General features: G+C 43.2%; 1 protein-coding gene across 1 annotated transcript in view; it reads right to left on the bottom strand.

Moving 5' to 3' along the window:
• LOC5574088 (DNA repair protein REV1) overlaps nucleotides 1–14,709 on the bottom strand; it is a 37,807-nt gene that overhangs the window by 12,912 nt on the left and 10,186 nt on the right. Inside the window, exon 2 of the mRNA XM_021840435.1 lies at nucleotides 4,555–5,870. Within this exon, the coding sequence (XP_021696127.1) occupies nucleotides 4,555–5,870 (1,316 nt within the window). The remainder of the gene's footprint in view (nucleotides 1–4,554; nucleotides 5,871–14,709) is intronic.

Raw genomic sequence — 14,709 nt, 5'->3', positions numbered from 1 at the left:
CCTTCCGTGTCGGGGAAATATTGGAGACCACTGACGTTAATGAGTGGAATTGGATACAGGGATAATGTAGCCGACGAAGGAACAAAATGGAATGGACTTCCGAGTTTTGATGGGAAATGCAGGTGGTTTGCTGGACCATCGTTCTTATCCAAACCAACGGTCGAATGGCGAACAGACATGGTAAATGGTTATACCGTTGAAGAGCTTCGTCCGAGTTTGTTGTACAACAGCGCCGATGTAGTTGATAAAATTTTGGATCCTGAAAAATATTCGAATTGGATGCGATTACTACGTCACACTACTTGGGTGCTTCGGTTTCCTGCAAATATCTTAAGGAAAGGTGAAAATCGTCTTCGAGGACCGTTAACTTGCGAAGAACTACTGGTGGCGGAGAATTTCTTGTATAAACGGGCACAGATGGATGGTTACATGCAGGAAATGGAAACGTTGGCCGCAAATAAGCGTCTGACTAAAACTAGCCCTCTATACAAAACTAATCCGTACATTGATGACTGCGGTGTTATGCGTATACGGAGTCGTATCGATGTTTGTAACTTTGCTGACAATGACACACAATTCCCTATAGTTTTACCCCGCGGACATCCTCTCACCAAATTGGTATTGCAGCACATACATGAGAAATATCACCACACCGGAAATGAGACCTTTATCAATGAATCAAGACGTAAATTTTACATCCCAAGAGTGCGATCGGAATGCGAAAAAGTGCGTCGAACATGTCAGCATTGCAAAATACGCCGAGCAAAACCTGAACCTCCGATGATGGCAAGTCTACCAAAGCAACGATTAGCAGCATATGTACGCCCATTTTCATACGTAGGTATTGATTACTTTGGTCCATACCAGGTCATTGTTGGACGACACCCTGAGAAACGCTGGGGGGTGTTAATAACTTGCCTGACTACACGGGCAATCCATATTGAGATTGCGCATTCTTTATCCACGTCGTCGTGTATTATGGCTCTACAAAACTGTTTTGCCCGCAGAGGGACTCCACTGCAGATAATTAGTGATCGTGGAACCAACCTTGTTGGGGCCTCTAAGGAACTGAAAGAAGCGCTTCGAAATCTTGATACTAGTAAAATCGCAGCAGAATTCACAACAGCTTCAACAGCATGGAGCTTCAACTCACCCTCTTCTCCTCATATGGGTGGGGCATGGGAGCGGTTGATCCAGACGGTTAAACGAATCCTCATCCAAATTAAACCGTCTACACGTTTGCCCACCGATGAGTGTTTAAGAAACTGTTTGATTGAAATAGAGAACATTGTCAACAGCAGACCGTTGACGCACATCCCATTGGATGATGAATCTTCCTCTGCGCTTACCCCAAACCACTTTCTGGTGGGGTCTTCAAACGGATTGAAGCCTCTAGTATCTTTCGACGATAATGTCATCACTTTAAGGCAATCATGGAAAACATCTCAAATTTTGGCGAATTATTTCTGGAAGCGATGGGTTGTAGAATACATGCCTATGATAACACCACGATCAAAGTGGTTCTACCCAGTTAAACCAATTGCGGTTGGGGACATAGTTATTATAGTTGACCCTAGCTTCCCTAGAAACTGCTGGCCCAAAGGGAGAGTCATTGCTGTTAAACAATCCAAGGATGGCCAGGTGCGATCGGCAACGGTGCAGACTGCATCCGGAATTTACGATAAACCGGCTGTGAAATTGGCGGTGCTAGACGTCGGGACAAATAGGAGTAGACCGGATGAGCATCCGGTTACTGGGGGGAGTGTCACGAACGCCCCTCGTCCATGAGCGCACCTCCTACTCAGCGTACCGGTTTAGATTGACGTATTACAGACAGATCGAGATTAGCTGTCATATTCTGTGGACAAAAGAAGGAAGATAGCCAAAAATACGGAATTTATCCACGCCGATACGAGTGATGAAAGCTAAATTTATTATTTAAAGGGCTAATAGCTATTGAATTTGTTAATTACTTAATACTAAAGTTGTTATTCTACTTACTTGCTAAGGTATGAATTTATATATCCGTGTAATTGAACATGCAGCTAAATTGACCTATTTACAGAAACTTCCTCTAGGTTAGATTGAATTGTAGCTGAGAAAATGAATTAGTTTCTGCATTGAATTCGATTTATTACGGTAATTTGAGATGATAATTGTTTGTACTTCATATAATAACGTGAATTTGATAACCCTAGATATTCCTGAAAGTCGCCTTTGATCAACCAATTACCGGATTAGAAGCTAGAAGAATTTACAAAACGTAAGTTAACCTTTGAGCAGCTAAATTCGTAAATATTGAAATTTAATCAGAAATCATGATTTTAGGAAACTTTAACGCTGGTAATAATAAAACCTGTTCAAAACTTCGGACCACTGTATTCTTCCGTTGCCTTCGCAACAGAGAGCATTGGTAGAACGTAGATGGGGATCCAGTGAGTTGCATTAAGTATAAATGTTGTTATATATACATATTCTTTCGGTTTGAATTTCATCAAACATGCTAGTAAATGATTTCGTTCAAAGTACTTCAAATTAATAATTGTTTATCGAAACGAAACGTTTTCAATTCAATAGATCGCTGGTACTTGTAATTGTTGTTCGACGAGCGGTTTTGGCGAGCTTAAGTAGGTTTTGGTTACTTGTAAATCAGCTAGCTGCAGCTTCGACATTACATCACTGATTTTAGATCCGTGCAAAAATATTCCGGAGGTCGAATCAGTATTAATTTAATTTATACAGTTTATAATGCAATACTTACATTTAATGTTCAGCCAGAGGAAATCAATTCGAACGAAAAAATAATGAAATAACCAGCCTTCAATTATTTGATTGGTTCCGTTCCTTATAATTGTTCCGAAGAAAAATAAAATGTTTGATCCATTTTATAATGTCGCTTGGCCATCCATCACCAATTCAATATACATAAAACATTCGTACAGCAGTCCAATCCACTTTTATTCGTTTTTATTTCAAAATACTTCAGAAAAAAGAACCACAGTATTCAAATCGACCTTTAGTTGTTTTTAATAGGCACCATCTTGACACACAAGTATGACACAAAATGCACACAACATACCGTTGTCGAAATGAACATGCCGTGGTACATGAATTTCACGTCAGTTTGATAGGGCACCACAGTACGTACGAGAGGCAGTTCATGTAATTTCTATCGATGTTCCGATGATTGTTACTCATGTCAGATAAATTCTCGAAAAATTCATTTTCTCAGGTTCTACGTGATTTTTCACGTAGCCTTGACGTTTGGATAATTTTGAGTGTATAGTTCATCTGGAAGATGGACAATGATTCACATAGTAGTGACCACTTCCCTATCTTAATGCCCATACCATAAGACAAGTGTCTACTGTGACAAGACATAGGTGGAGTATTGAGGAGACAGATTAAAATGGATGCTGCTAGGGGGTCATGCACAAATTACGTCACGCTCCAAGGGGGGGGGGGAGTGGGTCAAGCCAAGCGTGACAAGCCTTACAAAATTTTCGAAGGACTCATACAAAAAACGTGACAAAGGGGGGGAGGGGGTCGAAAAAGTCGAAATTTAGCGTGACATAATTTGTGTACCATCCCTAGGATATCTTTCGCCAGCTCCCTGGCAATCACGGCGTACCTTGCCCTACAAAATTGGGTACGCTAAAACTTGAGGTTGGTCAACGCCACGTTTCAACGGCACGAATTAGAGGCGGTTCTAGCACCGTTGTTTGAATACTGGAGCTGGGCTATCTCTCGAGAGTTATTAAGTTGCGACCGAAACGTCGGCAATGATAAACAGTTAATCAACGCAATTTTGAAAGACCACAAGCCGAAACTCCCAAAATAAGTTAATAAGTTGCAAAAGTTTCAACTTTCGCGTCCCAAGTCCCAGTAAGAAGACCAAAGACGCCTAAAAGGACACATAAACGGGGTAATCAAGGCACTAAACACGAGTGGCGATAACCCAAATTCTAGAGATCAGAAGATGCTAACTTGGCTGAGGATTAGTCATACTCCACTCATTCAGAGGGGCCGAAATTCAGTGGCGACCAGATGTTTAGATATTAATCTAGAAGTGGAAAAGCGTAGCACAAAAGCTCGATAGATATGGCTTTGGGTTATTTCGATGCTATTTAATGAGGATCTGAACTGGGATCATTGACACAGCTAGGAGGTTGGTTCTCTAACATTGAAGTCAAAAATGACCTTTGAGTATTGCAAAGGTTCAGATTGTGCTTCTAAAGGAAGATCATTAACTTGGTATTTAGTCAGTTCTTCGATAAGTAAGAACACCAGTTTGTAATTCAGGATTATTAAAGTCAAGACGCATATGTAGGTTGAGGAAAATATGATAAAAGGTACCAGAGATCCTAAGGAATAAGCGGTATTTACTGTTGGAGTGATATGCTTTTGAAATCCTGTTCGTTCAGAAGAATGGTGTGGTTGTTAAAGTTGTTCAGTATATACAGGACTATATGATAGTTTTCTTTTTTGCTTAACATTACATCCCAATTAAAAAAATCATATTATTCAACATCACCCACAATTAAAGATACCTACTTGGCAATGGTGTTGTACAGCGTAAAAGCCACCTCCCGGTAGCCTTCGAAATCATACGGAATGGTTTTCAGATTCGGACAAAGCTTCAAGGCCGATCCGACGAACATCCCGTTCTTGACGCCCATCTTTCGCGCTTCGTAACTGCACGAAGCAATCTCCGACATGGAGTTGTTGTCGTCCACATTCAGCAGGCGCGATTCGTAGGGAATGTCCGGCGTCTTGTAGCGTTCTTCCAGCCGCTTCTGGTACAGTTCAATCTCCAGCGAGCGGTTCTGGCCCGGGTGCGATTGAACCTTGCCGGCTTCGGAGCCCTTCGAATGGGTGACCGCCACCGGTTGACCCTTCAAATGGGGATGTTTCCTCAATCCAACCGACACGAAGAAGCAATCCATGTCGATGTGCATAACGAATGGGCCACGTGGTCCCCCTAGGTCATCCGGTGCGGGAAGCAGTTGCCGCAGAGTTTCGCGTTCCGGAAACGAGGTTGCACTGCGTGACTCTCGGAGTTCGCCGACGTACTGCTTGAAGCCAGCTCCCAGAGTTGCTATGTGGTGAAGGCGGGAATTGTTGAAAAATTCCGACAAGAAATTGGGGTCCGTCGCTGTGAGCGATGCCTTTGAAGAAGTTTTCTTTGGTTCGTTTGGGGTAGGTTGGGTTTGAGATGATGGTCCAGCTTGTTTCTCATCGTTGTCCTGGGATTTTGCAAAGATCTGCTTCTTTACTTTTTCGGACTCTAGTTTTTTCGTTTGACCGGACTTTGCTGAAGGAGTGGTCGGAGTACAGGACGTTTCTTGGGATAGTTTTTCAGCACTTTTGGATGCCTTCATCTTTTCGTTAAGTACATGAAGCTTGGTCAACAGGCTCATAAACTCGTCCTTACTGATATCGTCTTTACCGTCCGGTCTTACGACCGGTTTTTGTACGTCCAAACTCGAAAGCTTACCGAAGACCAACTTAGGTTGCGACGGCTTATGATTGCTATACAGCAGATATTTACTGTGATCCAGTATTCGCTTCTGTTCGATACAATCTACTACCCAACGGGGACTGATGATCACCTCGGAGGTGATTGATTTGACCTTCACATCCGGCAGGTTCGACGCAATCGTGTAGGTCGTCGTGGACCGTTTGTAGTGATGATATGTACCGCCGTGTTGCATCATCAGACGCTTCAGTTCATCGGCCGAAGGATTGGTGTATCCGTTGACGAATATTGATATGCCGGCAAACAGGTTCGAAAGCTTTTCACCCACGTTGGCCGCACTGTGCCGGAATTGGTCCTCGAGTTTGGATATTTTGGCGCCCATGTAGTCACCCTGCGGATATTTTGGAAAGTATTAATTTGATGAATTAGGGGTTCACGTTGTGTTGTGCAAGTGCGAAAAGATATTTATCACGTGTATGTGATTTTCAATCAAACTTTGGATGGTTCGTCATTACAAGTCACTACATTACTAATAACCTTTGAATAATTCGACATTATGAATGTAGACGTACTTTTCCAATCTTCTACCAAAACAATATCTTTTACCACGAGACATAAATGCAAAACTAGTTTGAAGTAAGAGTCGTGTTTTTCCTCCTTATCCATGGATCGCATCACTGATCGAAGGTGATTCCCAGACCTCTTTCCACCCTTACTAATCAAGACCCTTCCCGTGGTGATTGAGGAGATGCAGGGGTATTCTCGGTCTTTACACACTAACATTCCTTTCCCACCCCAACTGACTGTTAGGACTTGGTCGGCACCGTTATTGATCAATAATGTGAGAGCTACTAAAATGTGCTCTTCGAGAGTAAGCGGAAAGTCTCATCCCTAATTCCTTTGGAACGAAATTCAAGTCTTACCAGTTCTTATCAATCACGCAGTAGCAACCATTGATATGTACAGTTAGTCTATGCTACGCTATGTATTATTTGACGAATTACAGCTCATGAAGGCATGGCAATGAGCTTCAATTCAACTAAAGGCTCTGCATTGTATAAGATTGTTATTAAAAATATCATTCAAAAGCGCAGCATCCTACGTACCTAAATTAAAGAATATGAAAGGATTAATATAAAGATGCGATTCTACGAAAGGCATGTTTGCGTCCCCAACCCTCATTGCGTCTGAAATTTGTAGTTTGACGAACGAATTCTCAATCATTCTACAACGGATTTAAAATACACGCAAAGAATCTAGAAGAATTCTTCAGGTAATCTGTAGGGAACATATTGGAACAAATAATAGCTGAATAGATGGAGAAATCTCTGCAAAAAATCAAGACTTTACGAAAGAATGCCTCGAAGAATTCTCACCAGAATTTTTCAAGGAACGCCTAACGAAATCGGAGAAGAACCTGAATTATATGAGAATTGTTTAGGTTTTATGTCCATTGAAACTTTAAGAATCTACGGGAAAGAAGGCACTGTGCGATATGTAGAATGTTTGAAGAAATTGTTCGAAAATTTACTGGAAAAATATTAGGGAGGAGAAATTCAAACAAGAGTTCACAGTAAATTTATTGGTTAAATTTCGAGAAATTACCTCACGAAGTCCAGATGAAATTTCTGGAGGAATTTTATGAAGTATCAGTATGGAAATTCAACCACAGTCAACTCTCCATAACTTGATATTGAGGATACCATTGTCAGTATCGTTTACATCGACACGTTCGGTCGCTTACTATTTCACGGTCGAGTTTTTTTTCGCGTTTCTCTTCAAGTAATTGCGCTAATTACTTCCGAAAAATAGTGAAAAATATCCTTTCGCTGCCAGTGATTTAGTGGATAGTGAAGATTTTGATAACAGCTCTCCCAGTTTAGTGGAAAAAGAGATTTAGTTTTACAATTGCTCAAACGAAAGGACGCCACACAACGTCGCCATCGTGATAAAATAACCCCACATCAGCTTTCTCACTCGAACTTGCACGCAAGTTCGTTTGCGCCGCTTGCATCTTCTGCTCGAGCCAGTCACTCAAATCGGCGGTTGGTTTTCGCGTACGCACACGTAGAGAATTAACAGCTATTCAAAACAATAATTGTTTTTGTTATTTTTGATAAAACTTTTCAATTTGTTGTAACTAAACGAAGTGCGTTGAAGCAGCAATGATTTTTATTGAAACAAAACAGAAATATTTTTGATTCTTTTGACAGCATTTCAAATCAGATTCATTTTTGAAACAACGACAAAATACTTCATTTCAAATTGAGGATTTTTTTGTTTCAGTTCTTTTACTGTTGATTCTGATATATAAAGAGCTGATCTGCCATTTTGTTTTATGCTTTTGTGTAAAAGTGAAAATAACCGACGCGGAGAACTTGCAATGCAAAAGTGCAATAAATCGACTAGTTCAATACTTTAGAAACATCGGAATCCATGATAGAAGCCTTCTTTGGTAAGTTATGACCATCATTTTCTAGTTTTGAATCAAATCATTTCATTTTTTTATTATAGTAGAAATACTGGAACTAACTCAGCGAAAGTAGATTTAGCTGATGAGTCCACTTCGTCACTTGCGATGCAAAACAGTTTCATTCAATAATTTGACATGAGGAAAGCGGCGCAGGTACTTAAGGTCATTTTTATATTTGCTTGTCGTTGTAAATGTTAACTAATGAAAACGAAAATAAATTAATTCTTCATGAAAAATAACAAAATGGGTGGTGAGAGAAGGGGGTTGGCATCAACGAATATTTTTTATTATTTCAAATAAATATATTATAGAATCAAAAAAGAACAAGACTTTGTTTCAAAAAAGAATTTTTTTATTTTAATGCAAAAATATTGTTGTTTCAAAAGAATGAATTATTAAATCAAAAATAAATTTTGTTGAACCGTATTGGACCCAGCTGTCAAAATCAAAAATAAAAATTGTTAAATCAAATTGATAGTAGCTATTAAAATAATGAAACGCAATTATAAGCCGGCAGATAATACAGAAATATTGTTGTAATGACTCAGAATATATTTGATATCAAAATTGTTTTCTCTGCGTGCAGGATAAGAAAATAATTAACTAGCACTTAAAAAGAAACATACGAAATACTCGATTCATTGGTGTTCCACATAATCAACACGCCCCACCAGCGATGTCGCTGAGTGGCGGCTATCCTCCCCTCCCCGGTGATCCTGGAGGAGGGACTGCTAGTTACATCGACGGAACGTACACTGGAGCTACATTGCCCAGTTATATGGACCCACAAGGAAACTGCGGTGAGCTGATAGTGCTGCGCATGGAACCAGTGAACGGCAAAATGCCAGAACATCCGTTCACACTACGTCAATCAATCGAGAAAAGGGTAAACGGAAGGATCGAAGGAGCAATTCCTGAAGCTCAGGGCCGGTCATACGCACTGAAAGTCAGAAGTAGGCACCACATCGAAAGGCTTCTAACGATGACGCAACTCACCGATGGTACCGCTGTCAAAGTTTCCTACCACCCGGGACTCAACTCAACACGATGCGTGATCAGCTGCCGCGATCTAATGAAGGTTAAGGATGACAAGGAGATCCTTGATTGCCTGAAGGACCAAAACATCATAGGTATCCGTCGAATAACCAGGAAAGTAGGTGAAGATAGAGAACTCACACCCACGGTGATTCTCACCGTAAGTGGAACTACACTTCCCGAACACATCGACATCGGTTACCAGCGTATTCGAACCAGGCCCTACTACCCTGCACCAATGCTCTGCTACCAGTGCTACCAATTTGGCCACACCAGGCAAAAATGCCAGAAGCAAATCCCGACGTGTGGAAACTGCAACCAGGAACATGAACTGACACAAGGTGTTCGATGCCAAAACCCTGCATACTGCGCTCGGTGTAAGTCTAGCGACCATTCGCTCGGCAGCCGTAAATGTCCAGTCTACCAAAACGAGGACGCAATACAGCACATACGAGTCGATAGGGGGTTGTCTTATCCCGAAGCCAGAAGAGCTTTTGAAGCAAGCACTGGTCAACGTTCTTTCGCAGGCATTGCAGTTCATAGCAAAGATAAAACCATCTCGGACTTGTCGGCGAAGTTGGAAGCTCTCTCTGTACAAATGGTTGAAAAGGATAGCAAAATAAAGAGTCTCGAAGATCAAATCTCCTCAAGAAATGTTCCCAACAGCAGCAACGAATTCCAGCGTCTCGAAAAACTGATTATTAACCTGCAAAATCAAATACAAAAGAAGGATGAGAGGATCCTAAATCTAGAGAAAGCCTTAGAGAAGGACTCCAGGTTGGATCTGGTCCGCAAGCATGGGACCATTGAGGACCTTGTCGCTAAAGTCTCGCTCCTTCAAGAGACCGTAACTAAAAAGGACAACGAAATTAGAATTCTACGCGCGCACACCAAAACCACTTCTCTCGACAGCAGCAACTCCAAATTACAACGACAGCAACCCACCAAAACTCAAGTCCCCCCCTCATTTCCCGGCTCTCAAGGGCACAACAACCAGAAAGATAGAACAAGCAAGGCAACACCAGTCACCGTAGCGCAGAACCTATCGATAGTCCCCGCGACGCCGATGGATGTAGTCGCTTCTGGGACCAACATCGGAACAAAACCGAAATTGAGGAAAAAAAATGCAGAAAAAAAACAGCGGCGATCTCCATGCTAAACGAACCAAGGCCAACGAATCAGTAATGTACATCTCCGATACAGAAGATTTTCCAGCACCTGAAAACGATATTTGCAATGAGTCAGAGATAGAACACCACATTTCGTCGTCTTCAGACGAAGCAATGGAAGAGAGCGTGGCATCAGGAACATTTTAGCAAGCTACGTCCTACCTTTTTCCACCATCCGTAATAACAAATAACTACAATGAGTTATAAACCAAAAAATATTTCATGTCGAGATAAAAACAACATGCATCAAACAGAGGACGATACCCCCAACAAACTCCTGAACAAACTTTCCTTACTAACATAGCGGCTCAAACAGCACTCCCGAACGTCCAAACCTTGGGATTGGAAACTTCTGGGTCGCGTGATAACTTCACTCTCCCCCTTCTGGACTCCGAGAGACTCATAAACACATCAAGCAAACAAGATAAGGCCTCGGGTAGTCGGGGCCCCACCAGTGCGGAAGACTTTGGTGAACCGGAACTGGTGGACAACCTCCGACATCCGTTGGCAAACTCTTTAGAAATAAACTGCGTTGGAACCATCGGTACTCCGTTTGTAGAAAACAACTGGTCGCGTGATAACATCATACTCCCCCACCCGGACTTCGACAGAACCAAAAAAACAAGCCAGCAGGATAAGGTCTCGGACAGCCGGGGCCCCACCAGTGCGGAAGACTTTGCTGGACCGGAACCGGTGGACAACCTCCGGCGTTCGTTGGCAAACTCCTTTGGAACGGTCAGCGAGGAAGTTAAGGCTTTGCACTGTAAGGAAAACAACGGGTCGCATGATAACATCATACTCCCCCAGCACGACGAGCAAACTAATAAGGAAAATGCCTCAAGTAGTCGTAGCACCACCAGCGTGAGAGCCTCGTGTGAATCGGATCGTTTGGACAATCCCCGGCGTTTGTTGGCTCCCAGACAGGAGACAGTTCCGCCTGCACAGTTACAATTTGATAATCCTATCCCTCCGGAAGCTCGGTCGGATGCGCAAAAATATGACCAATGGAAGTACAGAACCGACAACGCCGCTATTCCAGCTGCTGGCCCTTCATCCTTAAGCCCTCAGTACACTGTTTGTCAAGTGTGCAAATTTTTCCGCACGCATAAACCAACATGCAAACATCGGTCTCAACAATGACAAAACATCTGAAGTGTCAAGTGGATATTGAAGTGTTAGTTTATGCGTGTGGAAAAATTTGCACACTTGGCAAAGAGTGTACTGAGAGCTTTATTGACCTTCATTCCTGTGAGCTCAATATCCTCACCGCTAGAAAGACCCACTTTAGCTGTTTCTGCCTGTGAAGATCCATTGCGATCTGCTTCCAGTTTTAAGTCTTCCTGCAAACCCGTAGAACTAGCACGCAGACGAAGTACGCGAACAAGAACCCCTCCCTCACACCCAGACAACGCGAGTAGCAAGAAGACGAAGCATTCATCGCTAGCGATACAGTGGAATATGAATGGCTATTCGAACAACCTTGCTGATCTAGAACTGCTCATAGCAGAGTCTACACCCGTTATAATTGCCCTTCAGGAGATTCATAGATCAGACACCAAAACAATGGAAAAAACTCTACAAGGCCAATACAACTGGATCCTGAAAGGTGGGGCAAACATTTATCAGTCTGCAGCAATTGGAATCCATAGATCAACAACCTACGTTGACATTACTCCTAACTCAGATCTGATCGCAGTAGCAGCTAGAGTTGAATCTCCCTTTCCAATAACCGTTGTCAGTATTTATATACCAACATTGGATTGCAAGAACATTGAGCAGAGGTTGTCCAATTTTCTCGATCAGCTTCTCCCGCCTTTCCTGATCCTGGGCGATTTTAACGCGCATCATGTTAGCTGGGGTTCACGAAGAAACACTGAAAAGGGCTTCCAAATTCTTCGGGCCTCGGAAAAAGCAAACCTTCGTATACTGAACGACGGTTCTCCCACTTTCACGCGACCGCTTATCAGTTCCGCCATAGATATATCTTTCGCTAGCGAAAACCTTTTAGGACGCCTTCAGTGGTCAATTTCCAAGGATCCCATGGGTAGTGACCATCATCCGATATCGATCTACTGCAACTTCCCCACACCAAAAACAACCAGACGTCCACGATGGAAATATGAATTAGCTGACTGGCAACTTTTCCAAAATACCATTGAAATCAGCCCTATAGAAGATGATACTCCACTAGAAGGGTTGATTAGCACAATCCTTACAGCAGCCTCCGAAGCCATTCCGAAAACAAGCCCAAACGCTGGCCGTCGGGCGCTAAGATGGTGGTCACCTGAAACCAAGACCGCTATTGAATTGAGGAGGAAAGCCCTAAGAAAAATGAAACGGATTCCGAAAGACCACCCTAACGCAGAAAAAATAGCTGCGGACTACTGTTCAAAACGCAACGCATGCCGGGACATAGTTCGTGCTGCAAAGCGCAAATCATGGGACGAATTCCTGAACGGTATAAGCAGTGACAGCTCATCTTCCGAACTGTGGAAAAGCATAAACGCGTTGCAAGGGAAACGCGGCATCAACGGTATTGCCATTAAAACCAGCAACGGCATCTCCAGGGACCCCAAAGAAATTGCGAACATTCTTGGTGGTTTCTTCGCTAAATTGAGCTCTCGGAGCGGTTATAACCATGATTTTACTCAGCTTGACGATTTTTCGACTACCGTTGAATCCATCTCAATCCCGCGTAGCCGCCCAGGTGATCGATTAGACAAACCCTTTTCTTCTGCTGAATTGTCCTTTGCATTAGGTAACGGTAAAGGAAAATCAGCTGGGCCAGATGACATCGGCTACCCTCTCCTTCGTCACCTTCCACCCATCGGAAAAAGAGTTTTACTTAAAAATTACAATAGAATTTGGGAAGATAGAACTTTTCCCGATCAATGGCGATACAGCCTAGTCATTCCTATTCCCAAAAATGACTCGAATCGTACTGAACCGAGCGGATACCGCCCCATCTCCTTGGCCAGCTGCTGTGGTAAGGTCATGGAACGAATGGTCAATCGAAGACTAACACAATTCATCCGTGACAACGATCTCCTCGACCATCGACAACACGCATTTCGCCAAGGATGTGGCACAAACACGTACTTCGCAACACTCGGCCAAGTCCTAGACGACGCCCTCGAAAAAGGCCTCCACGTGGACTTGGCCACACTGGACCTTTCAAAGGCGTACAATCGTACTTGGACTCCAGGAGTGCTTAGAACACTGGCCAGCTGGGGAATCAGTGGCAACACTTTTGCTTTCATCCGTAATTTTCTGACGAACAGAACCTTTCAAGTATGCATCGGAAACACGAAATCGAACTCTTTTCCGGAGGAAACCGGCGTACCTCAAGGCTCCGTGTTGGCGGTAACCCTCTTCCTTATCGCCATGAACGGAGTTTTTGAAACGTTACCAAAAGGCGTTTTTATATTTGTGTTTGCGGATGACATTGTTATCCTCGTTGCAGGACACAAACCAACTTTGATCCGCAGGAAACTCCAAAACGCAATCAAAGCAGTACATGATTGGGCACTATCTATAGGCTTCGACCTATCACCATCCAAAAGCCATTTCTCCCATATATGCTCAGGAAGGCATCGCACCAAAAAGAATCCTCCTACCATCGACGGCGAAGAAATTCCCTTTGATGCTACGATCCGCGTCCTGGGATTATACTTAGACCGGCATCTGAGTTTTCAACCGCACTGCGATCGTATCAAAAAACAATGTGAAAGTCGACTAAACCTGCTACGAATTATCACCAGCAAGCACACCAAAAACAACCGCGACGTGGGTCTGCGTGTTACCAAAGCAATTGTCTGCAGCAGGCTACTGTACGGTGCCGAACTGCTGTGTAGAAACTCCGAAAACGTGATCAGCAAACTTGCACCGACGTACAATCGGTGCATCCGCAGTTTGTCTGGACTCCTACCCTGTACTCCAGCAACATCCACATGCGTCGAAGCTGGAATTCCCCCCTTCCGATACATTTTTGCGATATCCGTATGCTCCAAAGCTGTCAGTTTCCTGGAGAAAACAAGCGGGGTTGACGAGGGAGTGTTCCTCCTCAAAGAGGCAAACAAACTCCTTCAGCAATTCGCCCACCAAATCCTCCCCCCAGTGTCCACGGTCCACTGGGTTGGAGATGAAGCGTGGGACTTCTCTCCACCCAGGATCTACTGGACACTCAATACACCAACCAAGCAAAACCTGAATCCCACTACTGTGATTCCACGTTTCAATGAACTTATCAAAAGAAAGCTGAACGGCTATGAACTCTTCTATACTGACGGTTCAAAGACTTCTAGCGAAGTTGGCTTTGGCATTTTCGGACCCAATATCAATAAATGCGGAAGCCTACCCCAATCCACCTCGATCTTTTCGGCCGAAGCTACGGCTATTCTTTCGGCGGTTACAGAATACAGCTTTACCTGGAAAGCTATTGTTACCGACTCAGCTAGTGTACTGAGAGCTCTTGAGAACCCAAAGAACAAACACCCTTTAGTGCAAGCAATCAGAACAGCTTCAAACAGCAACACCATATATGTCAGGGTCCC

Source organism: Aedes aegypti, chromosome 2, assembly GCF_002204515.2.
Source record: "Aedes aegypti strain LVP_AGWG chromosome 2, AaegL5.0 Primary Assembly, whole genome shotgun sequence".
Taxonomy (NCBI): Eukaryota; Metazoa; Arthropoda; class Insecta; order Diptera; family Culicidae; genus Aedes; species Aedes aegypti.
The sequence above is the reverse complement of the archived record's forward strand: the minus strand, read 5'-3'. Positions and strand labels throughout refer to the sequence as shown.